The 17,915-nt window shown below is 45.3% G+C and overlaps 1 protein-coding gene across 2 annotated transcripts in view; it reads right to left on the minus strand.

Moving 5' to 3' along the window:
* Positions 1-314: 314 nt before the first annotated feature.
* The window catches only part of TRAPPC10 (trafficking protein particle complex subunit 10), an 84,255-nt gene continuing 66,654 nt past the window's right edge, over positions 315-17,915 (minus strand). For both annotated transcript variants that reach the window (XM_061167476.1, XM_061167477.1), the window contains exons 18-23: positions 11,384-11,484; positions 9,783-9,909; positions 8,611-8,781; positions 6,266-6,443; positions 3,825-4,019; positions 315-3,513 (exon numbers count right to left, since the gene is read on the minus strand). In XM_061167476.1, coding sequence (XP_061023459.1) covers positions 3,275-3,513; positions 3,825-4,019; positions 6,266-6,443; positions 8,611-8,781; positions 9,783-9,909; positions 11,384-11,484 — 1,011 coding nt within the window. In that variant the 3' untranslated portion in view covers positions 315-3,274. The remainder of the gene's footprint in view (positions 3,514-3,824; positions 4,020-6,265; positions 6,444-8,610; positions 8,782-9,782; positions 9,910-11,383; positions 11,485-17,915) is intronic.

The raw sequence follows: 17,915 nt of genomic DNA on the forward strand, positions 1-17,915 counted from the left end.
CATCCCTGAGTCGGGAAGATCTCCTAGAGGAGGAAATGGTAACCTACCCCAGTATTCCTGCCTGAAAAATCCCATGGACAGAGGCGACTGTCAGGTTATCCAGTCCATGGGGTCGCAAGAGTCAGAAACGACCTAGCAACCAAACAACAATTGGGCAGTAAGTTGTGAGAAAGGGCCCCTAATGCTACCCCCAAAATAATTAATGTTTAGTAGTCAGGAACAAGGATTAGGGAAAGAAGACAAGAATATTCTCTTTTTTTAACACACTCAATTTTCACACGCCACAGGATAAGAATGAAGTCCAAAACAGCAGGTTTCTTCTTAAAATGTGTATTTTCAGAATTATAATGCTTACATTTTAAACAGTCTTAATACAATGGCTTTAGTCTAACAATATATTACAGAATAATGTGAAAAATGACTCTCATAGTAAACTATGAAAATGGAGTTAATACCTGCAGTATCAAAGTCACCAACTTGTCACCTTTTCCAGCCGCTGAACGCCAGCAAACCATCTTGACCACACTCTCAGGTCTTACAGCCTGGTGCACAGGGTGAATACATTTAGAGAAAGGGGCATTTTCATGAAAAATCAAATTTTAAAATCAAATAGGATTTATTTTAAAGATTACAGTTGACAATAAAACATTTAGATCAGGTTAGTTTGTTGTTTTATAAAAAGTAGTACAAGTTTTCATTTCATATACACACCTGGAGTGTTTAACTTCATTTTGTAACTCAGTTTTATTTTAAACACTACAGAATTGACTAGAAGCCTGTGTGTCTTTTCTCTGCCAACTCTGGGATACCCAGCCCCATCACCTAAGACCAGTATGGGAACCCAGCCCACGAGAGGCTGAGCTGATGATGGAGTTGCAGGTAGAAATCATTTTCAGATTAAATACAAGAATTTCCACATTAAAACAAGAGTTATAATTTTTCCAGTCATAGGAGACCCTATGAAATTCACCAAAATTATAACTTATTTTCTTTTCCACTTGCTAATATTTACATCTTCCACAGATATCTGTAAAATGGCTGCATACTGTTTCTTAGGATGCATATTCGATACCTGGCTTTACATTTTTACCTACAAAACAGCTTGTCTCAAACACATAAACCTTATTTTAAACACAACAAAAATTCAGTTACAGCCTTTTAGACTAAAAAAAAAGTTTTAGGTGACATTCTTCATTTATGTTAAAAAAATAACAACAGAGGTACCCATGTAACTTAGACTGCAAAAGATCTTCTGGGTAATCAATGAGGAAAAATATAAACCTGTGATAAATTTCATGTCATTCAATTTTCAGACATAAGAAACCACCATGAATATTTTGTACTTCCACTTCATTTTTTCCCTTCTGAATATGTATGTAATTAGAGAATTTCACAGTGGAATCAGAACCTAGCACAAAAGTCAACTGGGTATCGGGAAGCACAGACCCACATCCCCCTCCGGAAGGTCACTCATGGAGGAGGGTGCCGTCCTGGACTCTTGAGGCTCACCATGCAGCTGGGTGAGAAGCTTTTCCGACACAATAAAATCTCAAAGATCTCTTCATTCACTGGGCTTGGCAGATCTGTAGGGCAATCATCGATTTTTACAATAAAACAAACTCATGTTAGAAACTGTAAACTACCATTAGATTCTGAACTTCTAATTTGCTTAGTTTATTAGCTTTAAACTGCACATACGGAAGGTAAATTTCTGAAAAATTTAATTAAATGTACAGGTATTTATCTTCTTTGTACATTTCTCCAGTTTCTATAAATGAAAACCAGGGGAGCAAGGATCACCACCTTCATTTGTTAAACAAGCCGGAAGACCATATACTAAAGAGACTGTGATGCTCTGCTCTCTGTTCATTTTGCCCTGTGCCTTCTAGCCCCCAGGCCACCAGGAGGTGACAGCCAGGGACAGTGGTGGCTGCAGAAGCCTCCTTTTTCTCTAAGGCTCACACCTTTGAGGTTATTCATGAGGTCCCACCCTCTGCTGGACCGACTACACTCACTTGCATTAATCTGGTCAGGTTCAATTCCAAGCACACTTTCCCAATGAATTAAGAGTTCTCTATTTCATATGTACAAAAATACATCGCTTTGGAGAGCTGGAAAAGGTTTAATACATACAACACTTATTTACAAGCTGTGACTTTCACACCAATAAAAACAAACACACATTTATTTTGTCCTTGATTTTTGGTGCAACTTATACATAAACATCAGTTAGTATGTATTTTTAAAAATAATAAATCAACCATATGTACAATTAAATGTACAACCTAAAGCAAATTAACCCATTTGTATGGTATGACTGCCATGTAGTAGGCAGCAGAGAGGAATAGTCCAAGACTCTTGCCCTCATACAACCAGACTAGAAACACGCTGAGAAGACCCCTCTAATCATCATTTAAATGGAACCTCTTAATTTCTGAGACTTAAGGTGCAAAAGAAAAATACTGATTATACAGTAACAATTACATGTAAAGACTTGAAAGGTGAGAGAAAAACACAACATATTAACCCCCACATATAAAATGATAATTAAAATAAATATATATTTAATTCCAAGTGCCTATGATACCTAATCCACATGGGGGGAAAGGGTTCCAGAAACGTTTATTCCTAAATTATTTCAGTGCCGAGTTGTTTCTTATGCCCTGGTCTAGTCTTTAAGTACCTTTAAAATGGCTCCAGCTGTCAGATGCTCCAGGCCCTCCCAGTCTGACGTCCCAAGGCACAGAAGGGGTTTTATTCCCTCCTCACCCCCAACCCCCCTGCCTAGAAAGGGAGTTATTCTAGGAAAGCACAACCAGATAATCTGGGGTAAAGGGCTGTGCTTTCCCCCTGAGGAGACATACAAGCCCACCTGGTCCAAAAACTGAGCAGCCAGAAAGGCATACGTGTCACTGACAAGCCCACAGGGCCTGTGTGTGTCCATCTGAAAGACACCTGGGCTTCAGGTGAGGAACTGGCAGATGACAGGCTGCTCAGGCGAGTGGGCTCTACAAAGCTCTTCAGGGAGCAGGGAGGAGGAGGGAGGGGGCAGGGCTCTGGGCAAACCTGGAGGACAACACGGGGCAGGGGTGAGAAAGTCAACGGCCTCTGACACCCCGGGTGACAGGAAACCACCAGCTGAGCACGGGACTTCTCTGACACTCCCACGGCCAGGCAGAGTCACACAAGGCAGGTAGAGCAAGAAGGCCACCATCGAGTCAGGGTCCTTCCGGCGCACACACACCCGGCCCGGGGACTGTGTGAGCCCTGTGCGTCATGTGACGCTGACTTCGAGAACGTGGTCGTCTTTGCTGGGGATGACCAGGACCTGCGTGCCCGCGCTCGAGTTGAAGGCCTGGCCGGGGGGCAGTGCTCGGAGCCGAGGCATGGGCAGGCCTTTGTGCTCGCTGCTGGCAGCCGAGTGCACACTGCCCCTGCTCTTGACACTGCCGCTGTCCAGCTGGTCGTCCACGTGCTTGTCCACCGACAGGCTGTCATTTTCTATCCAGCTATCTGCAAAACGAACAGTAAGTGAGACAGAGGCTGCTCTGCAGTGGCCTCTCCCCACCCTGGGGAGCTACCCGCCTCCCAAGCTGCCCTTCAAGGCACCAGGATGTCAAAAGCCGCCATGCCTTTGGTGAGATCCCAGTACACAGGTCCCAGGTGGATCACCCTCAGGAGCAGGGGCCCAGGACGAGTGACCCTGACCAAGTATTTGGCATTAGAGCACCCGGGTTCCGAGTGTGGGGCTGTTGAACAGCATGGAGCTGCCACACATCCTGCACCGAGGGCGTGTTGCATCCGTTACCAAACAGGGTCCCTACCCGCATCCAGCTGTGAGGACTGTGCAGAGTGGTGGGGGAGGTACTTGAATAGCCTGACGTCGGGGAGCGGCAGGTAGCCCGCAAAGAGCGGCATCACCTCCATGTGGACACGGTGCGTGGCCTGAGCCGTCACGGGCATGGAGATGACTCCAGAGCTCTTCCCGCACACTGCCCAGTTGCTGCTGTTGTCTACAACTGAAACAAAGAGGGAAAGCAGCGTGTTTATCCGGAAAGGGCCTCCAGGGTTCACACCAAAGGAAGAGGCAGCCAGTCCACGCTCCAGAGTGAAGTCCAGAAGTGGGGGTCTGTCCCATAGCTTGGTGCCCTGGAACTGCATCTCAAAGAACACCTCTGAGAAAGGAAGGTACAGGCTGGCTACACGGGGGAAGATGGCTTCTTTCTCCTCACATTTGCGAGTGAGCAGTTAATGCTGCCTTGAAACCCCCTTGAAAATGCAGTGTAACCTCCCACCAGCACCGTAGAGGCGGCATCAGGAGTGAGGATGGGGTTGGGCGCTGGCTCCTCCGTCACACACAGTACTGACCAGCGCATCTGATCCCAGCGCTGCCGCTCACACCAGCCCCCAATGGCTGGGGAAGAAAAGGTACATGTGAAGCACGGAGCTCCTCTTCGGGAACCACGGGGAGGCTGCACACACAGCAGGCGCTGCTAGGGTCACTGTGAGACCGCGACTGTGATGTAACTCAGTGCGAGTCAAACGCTAGATGAGCAGTCACCCACGGGCACGTAGGGCAGGATCCTCATCAGCTCAGCAAAGGCCGACGAGGAAGGAGGGGCAGCAGGGCGAGCTTCCTGCAGCTGAGGCTGTGGGAGCTTTGAGGACGTGCAGAGGCCAAAGCGGCATCCGGGAGGGACACACTGGAGCAGGGGCTCTCGGAGCTGGTCCTCAGGGCACCCATGAGGGCACGTGTCCTGTCCTCACTGTGCTGGCATGCCCTCTGGCGGGAAACCCACAGGCCTGAGTGTTAGCCGGGGCCCTACTGGCGCTCGGAGCAGAGGCCCCGTGTTCTTCACCACTACAAACTCAAGGGGAAAAAACTGCTGCTTCCAGTAAGGATGTTCTTCACGGAACAGTCAAAATCTAATTCATTCAACCATTTCGTACATGTCTTTTTTTTAAACATTAATTCTGAGATGATCACACACTCATAAGAAGCTGCAAAACAGTAGTGAGAGGTCCATGCACCCACCACCCCGCCTCCTGTGCCAGGGGACAGAGGCCCAGGCCCAGCACAGGTCACCGGGCACTCGGCTGGCAGCCCTCGGCAGCGAGCTCCTCAGTCTCAGGCATTTGGCAGAGGCCTTCTTAAAAATCAACAGCACAAGCCTGGTGCGTGGAAGAGGCTGCCTGTGGTACAGTTCGAAATTGACCGAAACTCAGCATCCTGGGAAACGTGCATTTGCCACTGTGAGCGTGGGAGTGTCCCAACTCAGAGTGCCGTGATGAGCCCAGAACCAGCGTGAACGCGCGACTGTCAACAGCAAGAAGGGCCGACGTGCAGTGGATCCGCACAACTCAGCAATCATGTTTCACAAATGCCCGAGGTGTGAGGAGAGGAACAATGCCCGGCTGATAGCCTTTCCACGTGCAGGACGGGGGAAAGCACCAGGTGAGCTGCTCACACGTCTCAGAGTCCAGCCGCAGCTGGCCTGTGAGAAACCGGCCCGTGGCAAGCATCAGCGGAAGGTCAGAGGAGTGGCCCAGTCCTCTGAAGGCTGTAACAAGAGTCCTCCCTTACCAACTACGAATCTACTCGGGACAGGAGGCTCCCATGACCTCCACCAGACTGAACGCAGTACATGGGAAAAACTCAGGCACCTTCCGGGAGGCAGACACTGAAGAGATGTGAAGACAGCAAAACATCGTTCTTCTTGCCGCGTTTATTGTTTTGGAAAAAAGTTCTCAGGAGTACTATCATGTAATGGCTCTCCTAATATCTTAAAGAAAGTAAATGAAGACTTGCCTCCCTAACCATTTTTAGAGCATAAAGGGCCTGACACCAAAACCTGAGAATCCTACAGCAGCAGCCCAGGCCACCAAGGAGGAGGGCTGTAGAGGGGCGTCTGGGAGGCGGGGAGGAGTAAAAGGGGTGAAAGGAGGCTGGAGGGAGAGGGCGGGAGATGAGCACAGGACGCCCGGCCTGCTGAGCGAGGGGGCCCTGCCTCACGGGCAGAGGACAGGGCAGCTCCAGGCACCGCTGCTCGCTCAGCCCCGAGCCCACAGCTGCTCCAACACCTCTCAGAGGAACAGCTCTGCAGGAACCAGGTTCCACACCCTGGGAGCCCAGGGCCACATTGTACACTGGGACATTCAAACTTGCCCTTTCAATTCTAGAATGTCTCCCTTCAGATGAGGAGCACTGCACGTTGTGAACGACAGGGCTGAACACAAGTCAAGGGAAAGAAGCCTCCGGACCCACCTTCATACATCAGCTTTGTTGAAAAATACTCGTCAGATTCCGTCAGGGCTTCATCCTTATCCACCTCTAGGAGGTCCGAAAGCCGCGTAATGGACACGTCCAGGGAGCAGAGTGAGCCCGTCCTACAGTGCTCCGTGCCCGGAGGCGGGGATATCTCCGCTCTCACGTTGTACAAGGTCTAGCCCAGAAAGGAAAGAGGGCAAAGGAGACAGTCAACAATCTGAATGACGGCTCTCTGAGGCTGTCACGGTGCTGCCTGCAGACTTGAAATTTAGAGAAGCAGCTGTGCATTCGCTCCCTCTGATTGACTGAGTCCCTGTGGAGACCTGTCCTCAGGAAGTCCTACCCCAAGAGCCTTAAAATCTTCCTAATGTGAACATGGTCAAGCCTCTCAGGAGGAGGGAGGCTGGCCCGGTGACTCCGCACAGGCCTGTCACCAGGTCCCGGGCCAGCGTGGTGCTTCATGAGCCTCCTCTCCCCACCAAAACACACTGACGTATCTGCCGGGGCTACTGTAAAGCAGGTTCCAGACCTGCCACGTCACCCTCGACACTTCAGATGTGTCACTAGAAGACACAACGCCATTACCACAACCAGCAAAATGAACAGAGTTCCTTGGAACTACCCCATATTAAGTCCATCCTGAACCTTCTCCACGATGTTCCCTTCTCTGTGCCCTTCCTACCTGACAGTCACACCTGCTCACACTTGCCCACCACCCAGGACAAAGGCCCCAAACCTGCAGAGGGTACGAGAGCCTGCCCTCCACGTGCTGGCAGCCCCACTGCCACAGGAGAGAACGGCCACACCAGCGGGGCGGAGGGAAGAGGCCCTGCCTGGGAAGCCCGTGGCTGGAGCCCAGCCGTAACCAAGGAAGGGGTCCTGACACACTCTCCAAAATGAACGAGCACTGGAAACATCATGTCATGTGAAAACAGTCAGTCTCGAGAAGATCACATTGAATGTGACTGTCCTTGCACAGGCGAGGCTCAGGCACCCTGCTCTAGAGAGGGGTAGCTCAGGGCTGAGAAGAGGAGGAAGGGGGCGTGTGAATGGGCAGAGACTTTCTTCTCGGAAGAATGAATACGATCCGTGGTGCTGGTGGCCCAGCTCTTTCAAGATACTAACTTCAGTGACGTGAACACCCCAAATGGTCAACTTCATGGTGAAAGTGAAAGTGCTAGTCACTCAGTCAGGTCTGACTCTTTGTGACTTCACGGACTGTAGCCTGCCAGGCTTCTCCATCCACGGTATGGCCCAGGCAAGAACACTAGAGTGGGTTGCCATTTCCTTCTCCAGAGGGTCTTCCTGACCCAGGGATCAAACCCAGGTCTCCCACATTGCAGGCAGACTGTTTACCATCTGTACCACCAGGGAACTTCATGGTACAGAAATGAAACTTTAAAAAAAAAAATAATTCTGTATTTCTGATTCTCAGAATACCAGTTTTGAAGACAGCAATCCACCAGGTATTTTTCTCTGGCTTTTTTACTAAGCTTGTACAGTTCTAAGGGAAAATTTTTCCTATGCTCAATTTGAAAAGGAAGCAAAAAAGGCAAAAAAGTACCGGTGGAATCTGCTAATGAGTTCCTCATCACTGGCAGTAAGCAAACCACATTAAGTTTCTGCAGACTCTTCACCATGTGAATAATCTAACGTTCAACAGCTATCACATCAAAGGGGCATCTGCTAGTCCAACAAAATGATGAACTACGCTAGTGGCTATGTTTAATTCTAAGGCCAATACGGAACACTCAAGAAAACAGGTGGGTTTAGATAGTCTTTTGGTCAGAAGGAGGTATTAAAAAAACTGCTAATATCAAGAGCTATGCGCACAAACACCTTCTCAAATAAAGTGCTGCTTGACAATCTCCGTCCTTAAGAGAAGAAAACACCACAAAGTTGGGTGTGTAACCACATTCTGGTTACCTAACGCGAAACCCAATCATCTCACTAAACAAACATCACACCACGGCCCTGACTCACCTAACTCCAGGCTGCTTTTAGCGCCACACCTAACATGCAGGTTAAAGAAAACCTGCTTTCTTTTAAAAAACTAAGGGAGACAGCAGGGAGGAGAGGCCGGAGTCCTTTCTCTGGGGATGGTCACGCTCAGCGGGGGCCGCGCAGGAGGGCCCCAGGGGCAGACACGCTGCCTGAGAGGATCAGGGCCCTAACACAGCTGGCCGCTGCCCCCATGCCCCGAGTGCAGGCTCTTTTCCATGACAGGTTGCTTCATTATATTGGAAGATTTTGTCTGTCTGATTTTTAGAAGGTAAAGAATATGACATCACCTTCCATGTTTCCACCCCAGAACCCCACCAAAAAAATTAGGCAATACGTACAAAAAAATTTTCCACTTGAAATTCGTAGGTATAGGGCTTTAAGGAGATAGACAGCTGTTCTTCGGAAGCTGGGGAGAATCCGATGGAGAAGCGGCAGTGCAGAGACGGGGGAGGCTCCTGTGTCCACTTCAGCTCCCAGACAAAGAACACGGCCTGCCTGCTGTGGATGCACTGCAAGAGAGTCGGCCGTCACCATGCGCATGCACACGCAGGTACACACACTCCGCAGATGCTCAGGGCAAGCGTGTGTGTGCCCCCACCAGGCCAGGGAGAGGGAGTTGGGAGGCTGTCCCCAGGCCCGCTTCCTGACACACCTGGTGTGCTGCCGCAGCCCTGCCTCCCAGCACCTCCCGAGGCCCTGCCCGCAGACTGTCCAGCACTGGTCAAAGGGTTTGATTTCTTATGATTCCATAAGCTTGACAGCACAGGGGTAAAGAATATTTCTTGGTACACAGTATCCCATACGTTTCCAAAGTGGGAAACATCATCAAACAATTACAGGGACACCTTTACACCATGACAATCGCTATGATCTAAACTAAGTGAAGTGGGGAAAAGAACTGGCACCACCTCTGGCATCAAGTCCACATCTATAAGTGTGGACAGACTCAGGAAGCACTCAAGTGGGCCAAATGTGGGGAAAAGCCCTTTGAAAATGCTAGACATCAGATAAGAAAACCTTAAGAAAACCTTTGATCTTCTAAACACTCAGCGCTGACTGTCTAAAAACATACACAACAAATGAACAGAAAGGCGGGGCCAGGATTCAGCCAAGCAGCATGAACACGAACATGACTCCTTTACGAAGCTACCCTGACACCCAAGAGCCCATCACTGGGCAAGGCAGCCTGTAACTGTGGGCAGGATGCAGCAGCCACTGCTGCTGGGGTGATGGCGTCCACGCATCACCATGAGACTCAAGGAAGAGCTCAGAGTAAATCTGTGCGTGGAGTCTGGCAAGCGGAAGATTTAATTTTTCTAAAAACACAGTCTGTTTCCTACTCTGTGCGCTGTGCCCCTTGGCCCACAGAGAACCCTGAGCGTGCATGTCAGGGTGCTCCTCCTGGGCGTGCGCGTCCCACTACCACCTGCGTGGCTCTTCTCTGCACATGGTCAGCTCCATCAACGCCAGCACACTCTTATTCTCACTCTGCATTCTGCTGAGAGCTTACCTGTTCAGATTCCGTGTTTAGCAGTATTAGTCGCAGGTCAGTACTATCATGGGTGTCTACAAGACGACTATCTGACAGTTGAAAGTCAAGTTCTGACAAATTCTGGACACATACTTGAACGTATTTCCTAAAGAAGAAAGAAAGATCCTGATGTTTGAGAACTTTATTTTTTTTTCCTTTATTTATTTTAATCGGAGGCTGATTACTTTACAATATTGTAGTGGTTTTGCCATACACTGACATGAATCAGCCTGAGAACTTTATTAAATGCACTTTACCTGTGTTAAGAAGACACTGGGGCACTTTCCTGGTGGTCCAGTGGTTAAGACTCCACCTTCTAATGCTGGGGGCGGGGGAGGGCGGGGGGAGGGGAAGGCTACGATCCCACATGCCTTATGCCAAGAAACCAAAGCATAAAACAGAAGCATAACTGTAACAAACTCAACTAGGTAAGTAGAGTTAACTTGAATTTCTGTTACATGTAAGAGAAATATTGAAAAATCAGTCTCAAACGCCAACAACTCAGATTCTCTGTAGAGTCATTGGTGTTTTTAACCATTAATATCTACAGAATTGTTGAATCATTAATAGCTGTAGAACTGTTGGTGTTTTTTTGTTTGTTTTTCCCTAATTAATTTTTGGCTGCACTGGGTCTTCAGTGCTTTGTTCAGGCTTTCTCGAGTTGTGGAGAGCAGGGGCCACTCTCTCCAGCTGCGCTGCACGGGCTTCTCTTGTCGCAGAGCACGGGCTTTAGGGCACGTGCGCTCAGCAGTTGTGGTTCCCCGGCTCCAGAGCACGGGCTCAGTGCTAGTGGTGCACAGGCTGAGCTGCTTCATGGCATGTGGGTTCTTCCCAGACCACGATGAAGCCTGTGTCCCCTACACTGGCACCACCTGAAAAGTCCACTGCTGGTGTTTCCAAGCACCAGACGCTGCGTCTCCCGATGCTCAGACAAACGAAGTGCGGGACGACACCTGCAGACTTCCTTGTTCAGACACTGAATCTGAACCTGGTCAAGCCTCCAAAGCAGCACCTCTTAACCAGGGGCAATGTCTGGAGACATCTGTGGTTCTCACACTGGGGGTGGGGAGGGTGAGGAGTGCCCCTGGCAAAAACTGGGGGAGCCAGGGGTGCTGCCAAACACCCACCACGTGGGGTTACCTAAGGGAGCATGAGAAGAGCTGAAGTTGAAAACCCCACCTTTGAGGTAAGAGACGGCAGCTGACAGGGAACTAGTTACACAAACCCATGATGATGTGATCAGTGGAATCCAGGATGGCAGCTGACCCAGGTCTGTCGATGGGCCAGTGTCTTGAAAACAGGGAAGGAGGGATAAAAAGGGATCTCAGAAACAGAGGGGACTTGGTCGGTCTGGATCCCACATCCTACAAACCAGCTGTGCAAACTCATTCCTGAGACAGCTGGGGAAACCTGAATAGGGCCTGGGCACTTAGGATCCAGGGAATGACTGTGAATCTGACAGGTGGACCGCAGCATTATGGCTGTGATAAAACATGGTCAGTGTCACCAAAGTCAAGCTCTGAGCAACAGGGCCTGCGTGTGGGGGAGACTGGGAAAGGAGCAGGGCCGCGGTCCTTTACCGTGTCCCGGCTGACAGCAGGGAGTGCGTGGTCCTGAAGGGCACGCTGAACGTGAGTGCGATGACGGTGGAGTAGATGGACCATGGGCAATCGATGGACACCTGAGGAGAAACAGGGAACAGGTCTTCAGACCACCTGTCACAGGGACAGCCACTGCCACCCCTAGCCATCCAGATCTGTGGTGGCTGCCAATTTCCTACACATTTAATGTGCTTACCATTACTTATTCAGAAAGAGAAACCCCACTGAACATACCACAAAGGAAGGAGAGAAAAGTGAGTCACCGGCAGTTTCAATGGCTTCCAAGCAGACACCGCAACTGAAAGTGCAGATACCATCCCCCCAAACATACACACACTATTCTCACATACACGTGGCCACAACACTAAATGCGTTAACATGCAGGAGGTTATGACAAAGTGCTTTTAGTCACACATGTGCAGATGATGCTAATCAATCATTAACTATTATAAAATTAAACGAATTGTCCGAACTCTTAATCCACTTGACACTGACCACATAACTGAAAACCAATCAATCTGAGGACATTGTGGAGACCAAGCTACTAACGTTCTTAAGGGCAGAAACCAGGTCTCAAACTTCTATTTATTTCCCTCATGGAACAAATGCACATACTGAGTAAAGAGCGTGCACATACTGATACATATGTCTCGTCTCTGCTTCCTGAACTCTGTATCAGGTAAGGAGGGAAGAAATTCCAAGGACTGAAAATTAAAACATTACTCTTCAGGTGCTGCCTTGTCTGATATTTGATGCCATAATCCTTTTGAAATGACTGCATTTATTAGCCTTTTATCTTACTGCTTTTGTGTATATCCTTCTTTTTGCACAAGTAACAAAAAACAAAAACAAGTAACAAAAAAAATTCACCCCTTTTTCTCAATCCCTTCTCCATACCTCATGCAGCCACCAACCTATTCTCCATCTATGAGCTTGTCTTTATTTTTATTTTCCAGATTCCACATATAAGTTAGATCATGTAGTGTATGTCTTTCTCTGACTTATTTCACTCAGCAGAATGCCCTAGATCCATCCTCCACCCATGCTGTCACAAATGGTGAGACTTCATTCTTCTTTATGGCTGAATAATATTCCTGTGTGTGTATGTTCATCTTTAATTCATTCATTGGTGGGCACTTTAGTTGGCTTCCATATCTTGGCTACTATTAGCAATGCTGCAATGAATATGGGGGTGTAGATATCTTTTTGAGTTAGTGTTTCTGTTGTCTTCAGAAAAATACCAAGGAGTAGAATTGCGAGACTGTATGGCAGATCAATTTTGAATTTTTTGAGGAATTTCCACAGTTTTCTACAGTGGTTGTACCACTTTACATCCCCCACCAATAATACAGGAGGGGTACCTTTCCGCCAACACTTGCTATCTGTTGTCTTCCTGAGAACAGCCCTTCCGACAGGTGTAAGACGTGATCTCATTGTGGCTTTGATTAAACTTTCCTGATGATCAGAGATGTTGAGCATTTCTTTCATGAATTTGTTGGCCTTCTGTATGTCTTCTTTGGAAAAATGTCTGTTCAGATCTTCTGCCCATTTTAAAATTGGGATTGTTGGTTTTTTTTTTTTTGCTATTAAGTTGTATGAGTTCTTTATATACAGACACATCACATACGTGATCTAGGAATACTGTCCTCCACTCAGCAGGCTGCCTTTTCACCTCACTGACAGTTACTTTGCTGGGTAGAGGCGTCTTAAGTTTGATGGAGCCCCATTTGTTTAGTTTTGCTTTTACTGCTTTTGGTGTCAGATTGAAAAAATCATCACTGAGGCCTATGTCAAGAACCTACTACCTGTGCTTTCTTCCAGGAGTTTTATTGTTTCAGGCCTTACTTTCAAGTCTTTAATTCATTCTGAGTTCATTTTTGTGTACAGTGTAAACTCCAGTTTCATTCCTTTGCATGTGGCTCTCCAGTTTTACCAACATCTTTTACTGAATGTCCTTTCTCCAACATATATTCTTGTATCCTGTATTATAAATTAATTGACCATATATGCAAAGATTTATTAAAAGGCTCTCTATTCTGTTCCACTGATCTATGTGTCTATTTTCATGCCAGTATCATAAACACTGTTTGAATTACTATACCTTGGTAATGTAATTTGAAATCAGAGAGCATGTTATTCCCAGCTTTGTACCTCTTTCTCAAGACTGCTTTTGCTATTTGGGGACTTTTGTGGTTCTGCACAAACTTTAGGATTATTTCTTCTATTTCTGTGAAAAAATTGCCATTGGAATTTTGAGAAAGGCTGCACTGAATCTGTATATCGTCTTGGGTAGTATGGACACTTAAACAGTAGTAATTTTTCTAACACATAAGCATGCAATATCTTTATATTTATTTGTGTCTTCTTCCATTTCTTTCATTAATGTCTTTTCAGTTTCAATACACAAGTCTCTTACCTTCTTTGTCAAATTTATTCCTAGGTGTTTTCTTCTTTGATGCAACTGAAAACAGGATTTTCTTAATGTCTCTGACAGCTCTTTATTAGTGTAAAGAAATGCAACAGATTTCTGCACATTGATTTTGTATCCTGCAACTTCATGAAATTTGTTTACTAGTTCTAATAGTTTTTTGTTGCAATCTTTAGATTTTTCTATATATAAAAAGGGGCTTCCTGGTAGCTCAGCTGGTAAAGAATGTACCCGCAATGCAGGAGACCTGGGTTTGATCCCTGGGTTGGGATGATTCTCTGGAGGAGGGCATGGCAACCCACTTCAGTATTCTTGCCTGGAGAATCCCCATGGACAGAGAAGCCTGGCAGGCTAAAATCTATGGTGTCACAAAGAGTTGGACACGACTGAGACTAAGCAAACAATAGTTTTTTGTTGGAATCTTTAGATTTTTCAATATATATAATATCATGTCATCTTCAAATAGAGAGTTTTATTTCTTCCTTTCCAACAGGGATGACTTTTATTTTTCTTGCCTAATTGCTCTAATTTCCAATACTATATTAAGTAAAAGTGGCAAGTGTCCCTGTCTTTTTCCTAATCTCAGAAGAAGAGCTTTCAGCTTTTCACCATTGAGTACAATATTGGCTGTAGGCCCATCATATACGGCCTTTATTATGTTGAGGTACATTCCCTTTGTTCTGACTTTGTTGATAATTTTTTATCATAAATGGATGTTGAATTTTGATACGCCTCTTCTGTATCTATCAACAAGATCACATAATCCCATTTGATCATGGTGCATAACATATTGTTGAATTCAACATATTGTTGAATTTGGTTTGCTAGTATTTGGTGCAGGATTTTTGTACCTATGTTTGTCAGAGATATTGGTCTGTAACTTTCTTTTCTTGTGGTGTCCTTATCTGGTTTTGGTATCTGGGTAATGCTGGCCTCATAAAATGAGTTTGGAAGAGTTCCCTCCTCTTCTATTTCTGGGAAGAGGTTGAGAGGACTGGTACTTGAATGTTTAGTAGAATCACCAGTGAAGACATCTGGTCTTGGGAGTTTTGTTGGGGGTTTTCTGATTTCTGATTCAATTTCCTTATTAGTAATCAGTCCATTCAGATTTTCTATTTCATCATGATTCAGTCTTGGTAGGTTGTATGACCCAACAGATGTTGGCAATTTGATCTCTGGTTCCTCTGCCTTTTCTAAATCCAGTTTGAACATCTGGAAGTTCTTAGTTCACATACTGTTGAACCCTGGCTTGGAGAATTTTGAGCATTACTTTGGTAGTGTGTGAGATGGGTGCAACTGTGCAGTAGTTTGAATATTCTTTGGCACTGTCTTCCTTTGGAATTGGGAAGAAAACTGACCTTTTCCAGCCCTGTGGCCACTGCTGAGTTTTCCAAATTTGCTGGCATATTGAGTGCAGCACTTTCACACCATCATCTTTTAGGATTTGAAATAGCTCAACAGGAATTCCATCACCTCCACTAGCTTTGTTCATAGTGATGCTTCCTAAGATCCACTTGACTTTGTGTTCCAGGATGTCTGGCTCTAGGTGAGTGATCACACCATCTGAGTGGTTATCTGGGTCATGAAGATCTTTTTTGTACAGTCCTGTGTATTCTTGCCACCTCTTCTTAATATCTTCTGCTTCTGTTACATCCATACCGTTTCTGTCCTTTCTTGTGCCCATCTTGGCATGAAATGTTCCCTTAGTATCTCTAATTTTCTTGAAGAGATCTCTGGTCTTTCCCATTCTATTGTTTTCCTCTATTTCTTTGCACTGATCATGAAGAAGGCCATCTTATCTCTCCTTGCTATTCTTTGGAACTCTGCATTCATAGTAGTCTCTTACAACACTGTATTTCTGTGAGGTCAGTTGTAACATCTCTTTCCTTTCTGATTTTGAGTTCTCTCTTTTGTTCTTGGCGAGTCTGGCTAAAGGTTGGTCAATGTTATCTTGTCAAAGAACAAGCTCTTAGTTTCACTGATCTTTTCTATTGTCTTTTTGGTTTCTATTTCATTTGTTTCTCCTCTGATCATTTGTAATTTCCTTCCTTCTATTAAATCTGGGCGTTGCTCTTCTTTTTCTAGTTCCCTGAGGTCTAAAGTTGTTTGAGACTTTATTTCGTGAGGAAAGCATGTATTGCTATGACTCTCCCTCTCAGAACTGTTTACAATGCATCCCAGAAATTCAGATATGTTACGTTTCCATGTGCATTTGTCTCAAGGTAGGTCTTTATTTCTCTTTTGGTTTCTTCTCTGACCCACTGGCTATTCAATAGCACATTGTTTAATCTCTAGATATGTGTGCATTTTGCAGTTGTCTTCATGTAATTAATTTCCAGTTTTATACCACCGTGGCTAGAAAATATGCTTGATATGATTTCCATCCAATTAAGTTTACTGACTTGTGTTGCAGCCCAACATATACTCTATCTTGCAAAATACTTCATGTGTAATTCAGAAAAATGTATATTTTGTTGTTTCTTGATGGTATATTCTGTAAATGTCTGTTAAATCCATCTAGTCTAACATGCTTAAGGCCAATGTGTCCTTATTCATTTTCTGTCTGAGGGATCTATCCATTTACATAAGTGGAGCATTAAAGCCCCCCTACTGTTACTATATTGCTATTTCTTTGTTTAAATATGTTAATATTTACTTTATATTTTAGGTGCTCCAGTGTTGGGTGCCTAAGTACTTACAAATGGTACCTTCTGAATGGACTGACCCCTTTACCGTCACCTAACTCCCGGCCTTGTCTCTTACTAACAGTCCTAAAGTCCCCTTTGTCTGATACGAGTGTAGCTGCTCCTTCTCACTGGCACGGAGCAGCTCTTTCCATCCCTTCACTCTCAGCTTGTGTGTCCTTACAGCTAAACTGAGTCTCCTGTAGGCAACTTAAAGATGGGCCTTTTTTTTTTTAATATTTATTTTTATTTATTTATTGTTTACTTGGCTGTGTGGTCTCCGCTGTGGTTACGTGGGGTTTTACTTGCAGCACAGGAATTCTTAGCTGTGGCACATGGGCTCCAGCTCCCTGACCAGGGATCAAGCCCTGGCCCCTGTGTTTGGAGCGCAGAGTCCTCGCCACTGGACCACCAGCGAAGCCCCAGATCTTGGTTTTTAGTTCATACCGCTACTGTGTCTTCTAAGTGGAGAACTTAGCCCATTTATATTTAAAGTAATCACTGATAGGTGTATGCTCATTGTCATGTTGTTAATTCTTTTCTAGCTGTTTTTAGAGTTCATCCTTGTTCCTATCTTCTTCTCTTGCTCACTTCCTTTGTGGTTTGATGCCTTTCTTTAGTGGTACGTTTATACTCCTTTATCTCTTGTATACTTACTATAGGATTTTGCTTTGTGATTATGAGGCTTATATATAACAAATTATATTTATAATAGTCTCTTTTAAGTTGATTAACAACTGAAGTTTGATCTCATTCTAAAACTCAACATTTTAACTCCCTCGTCCAATGTTTGCTTTTGAGATAATTACATTTTACATCTTTTTATCTTGTGTATCCATCCCTCTTAACTAATAATTGTAATCATAGCTATTTTCACTTTTTAAAAAACCCTTCACACTAGCTTTATAAGTGACTAATCCATTACCTTTATCAAATCCATTACCTTTCCATTGTGTTTCTGTTACTATAATTAACAGTATCTTTTCATCTTAAAGAAATCTCTTTAACATTTCTTACACGGCCAGTTTAGTGGTGATAAACTCCTTTAATTTTTACTTGTCTGGAAAACTCTTATCTTTCCTTCAATTCTGAATAACAACTTTGCCACATATTCTTGGTTCGAAGTTTTTTTTTTTCCCCAGCATTTTAATATATTGTGCCACTCCCTTCTGACATCTAGTTTGCTGCTGAACCCCTCTAGTGTATTTTTCAGTTCATCTATTGTACCCTTCAGCTCTGAGACTTTTATTTGGTACTTTTTTATGCCTTCTCTCTCTTTATTAAAGTTCTTGCTATTTTCATCCATTTTCCTCCCAGTTTAATGAGCATTTATGACCATTACTTTGAATTCTTTATCAGATGAATTACTTATCTCTGTTTCATTAAGGTTTTTGCTGAG

The sequence above is a fragment of the Dama dama genome, chromosome 19 (assembly GCF_033118175.1).
Source record: "Dama dama isolate Ldn47 chromosome 19, ASM3311817v1, whole genome shotgun sequence".
NCBI lineage: Eukaryota > Metazoa > Chordata > Mammalia > Artiodactyla > Cervidae > Dama > Dama dama.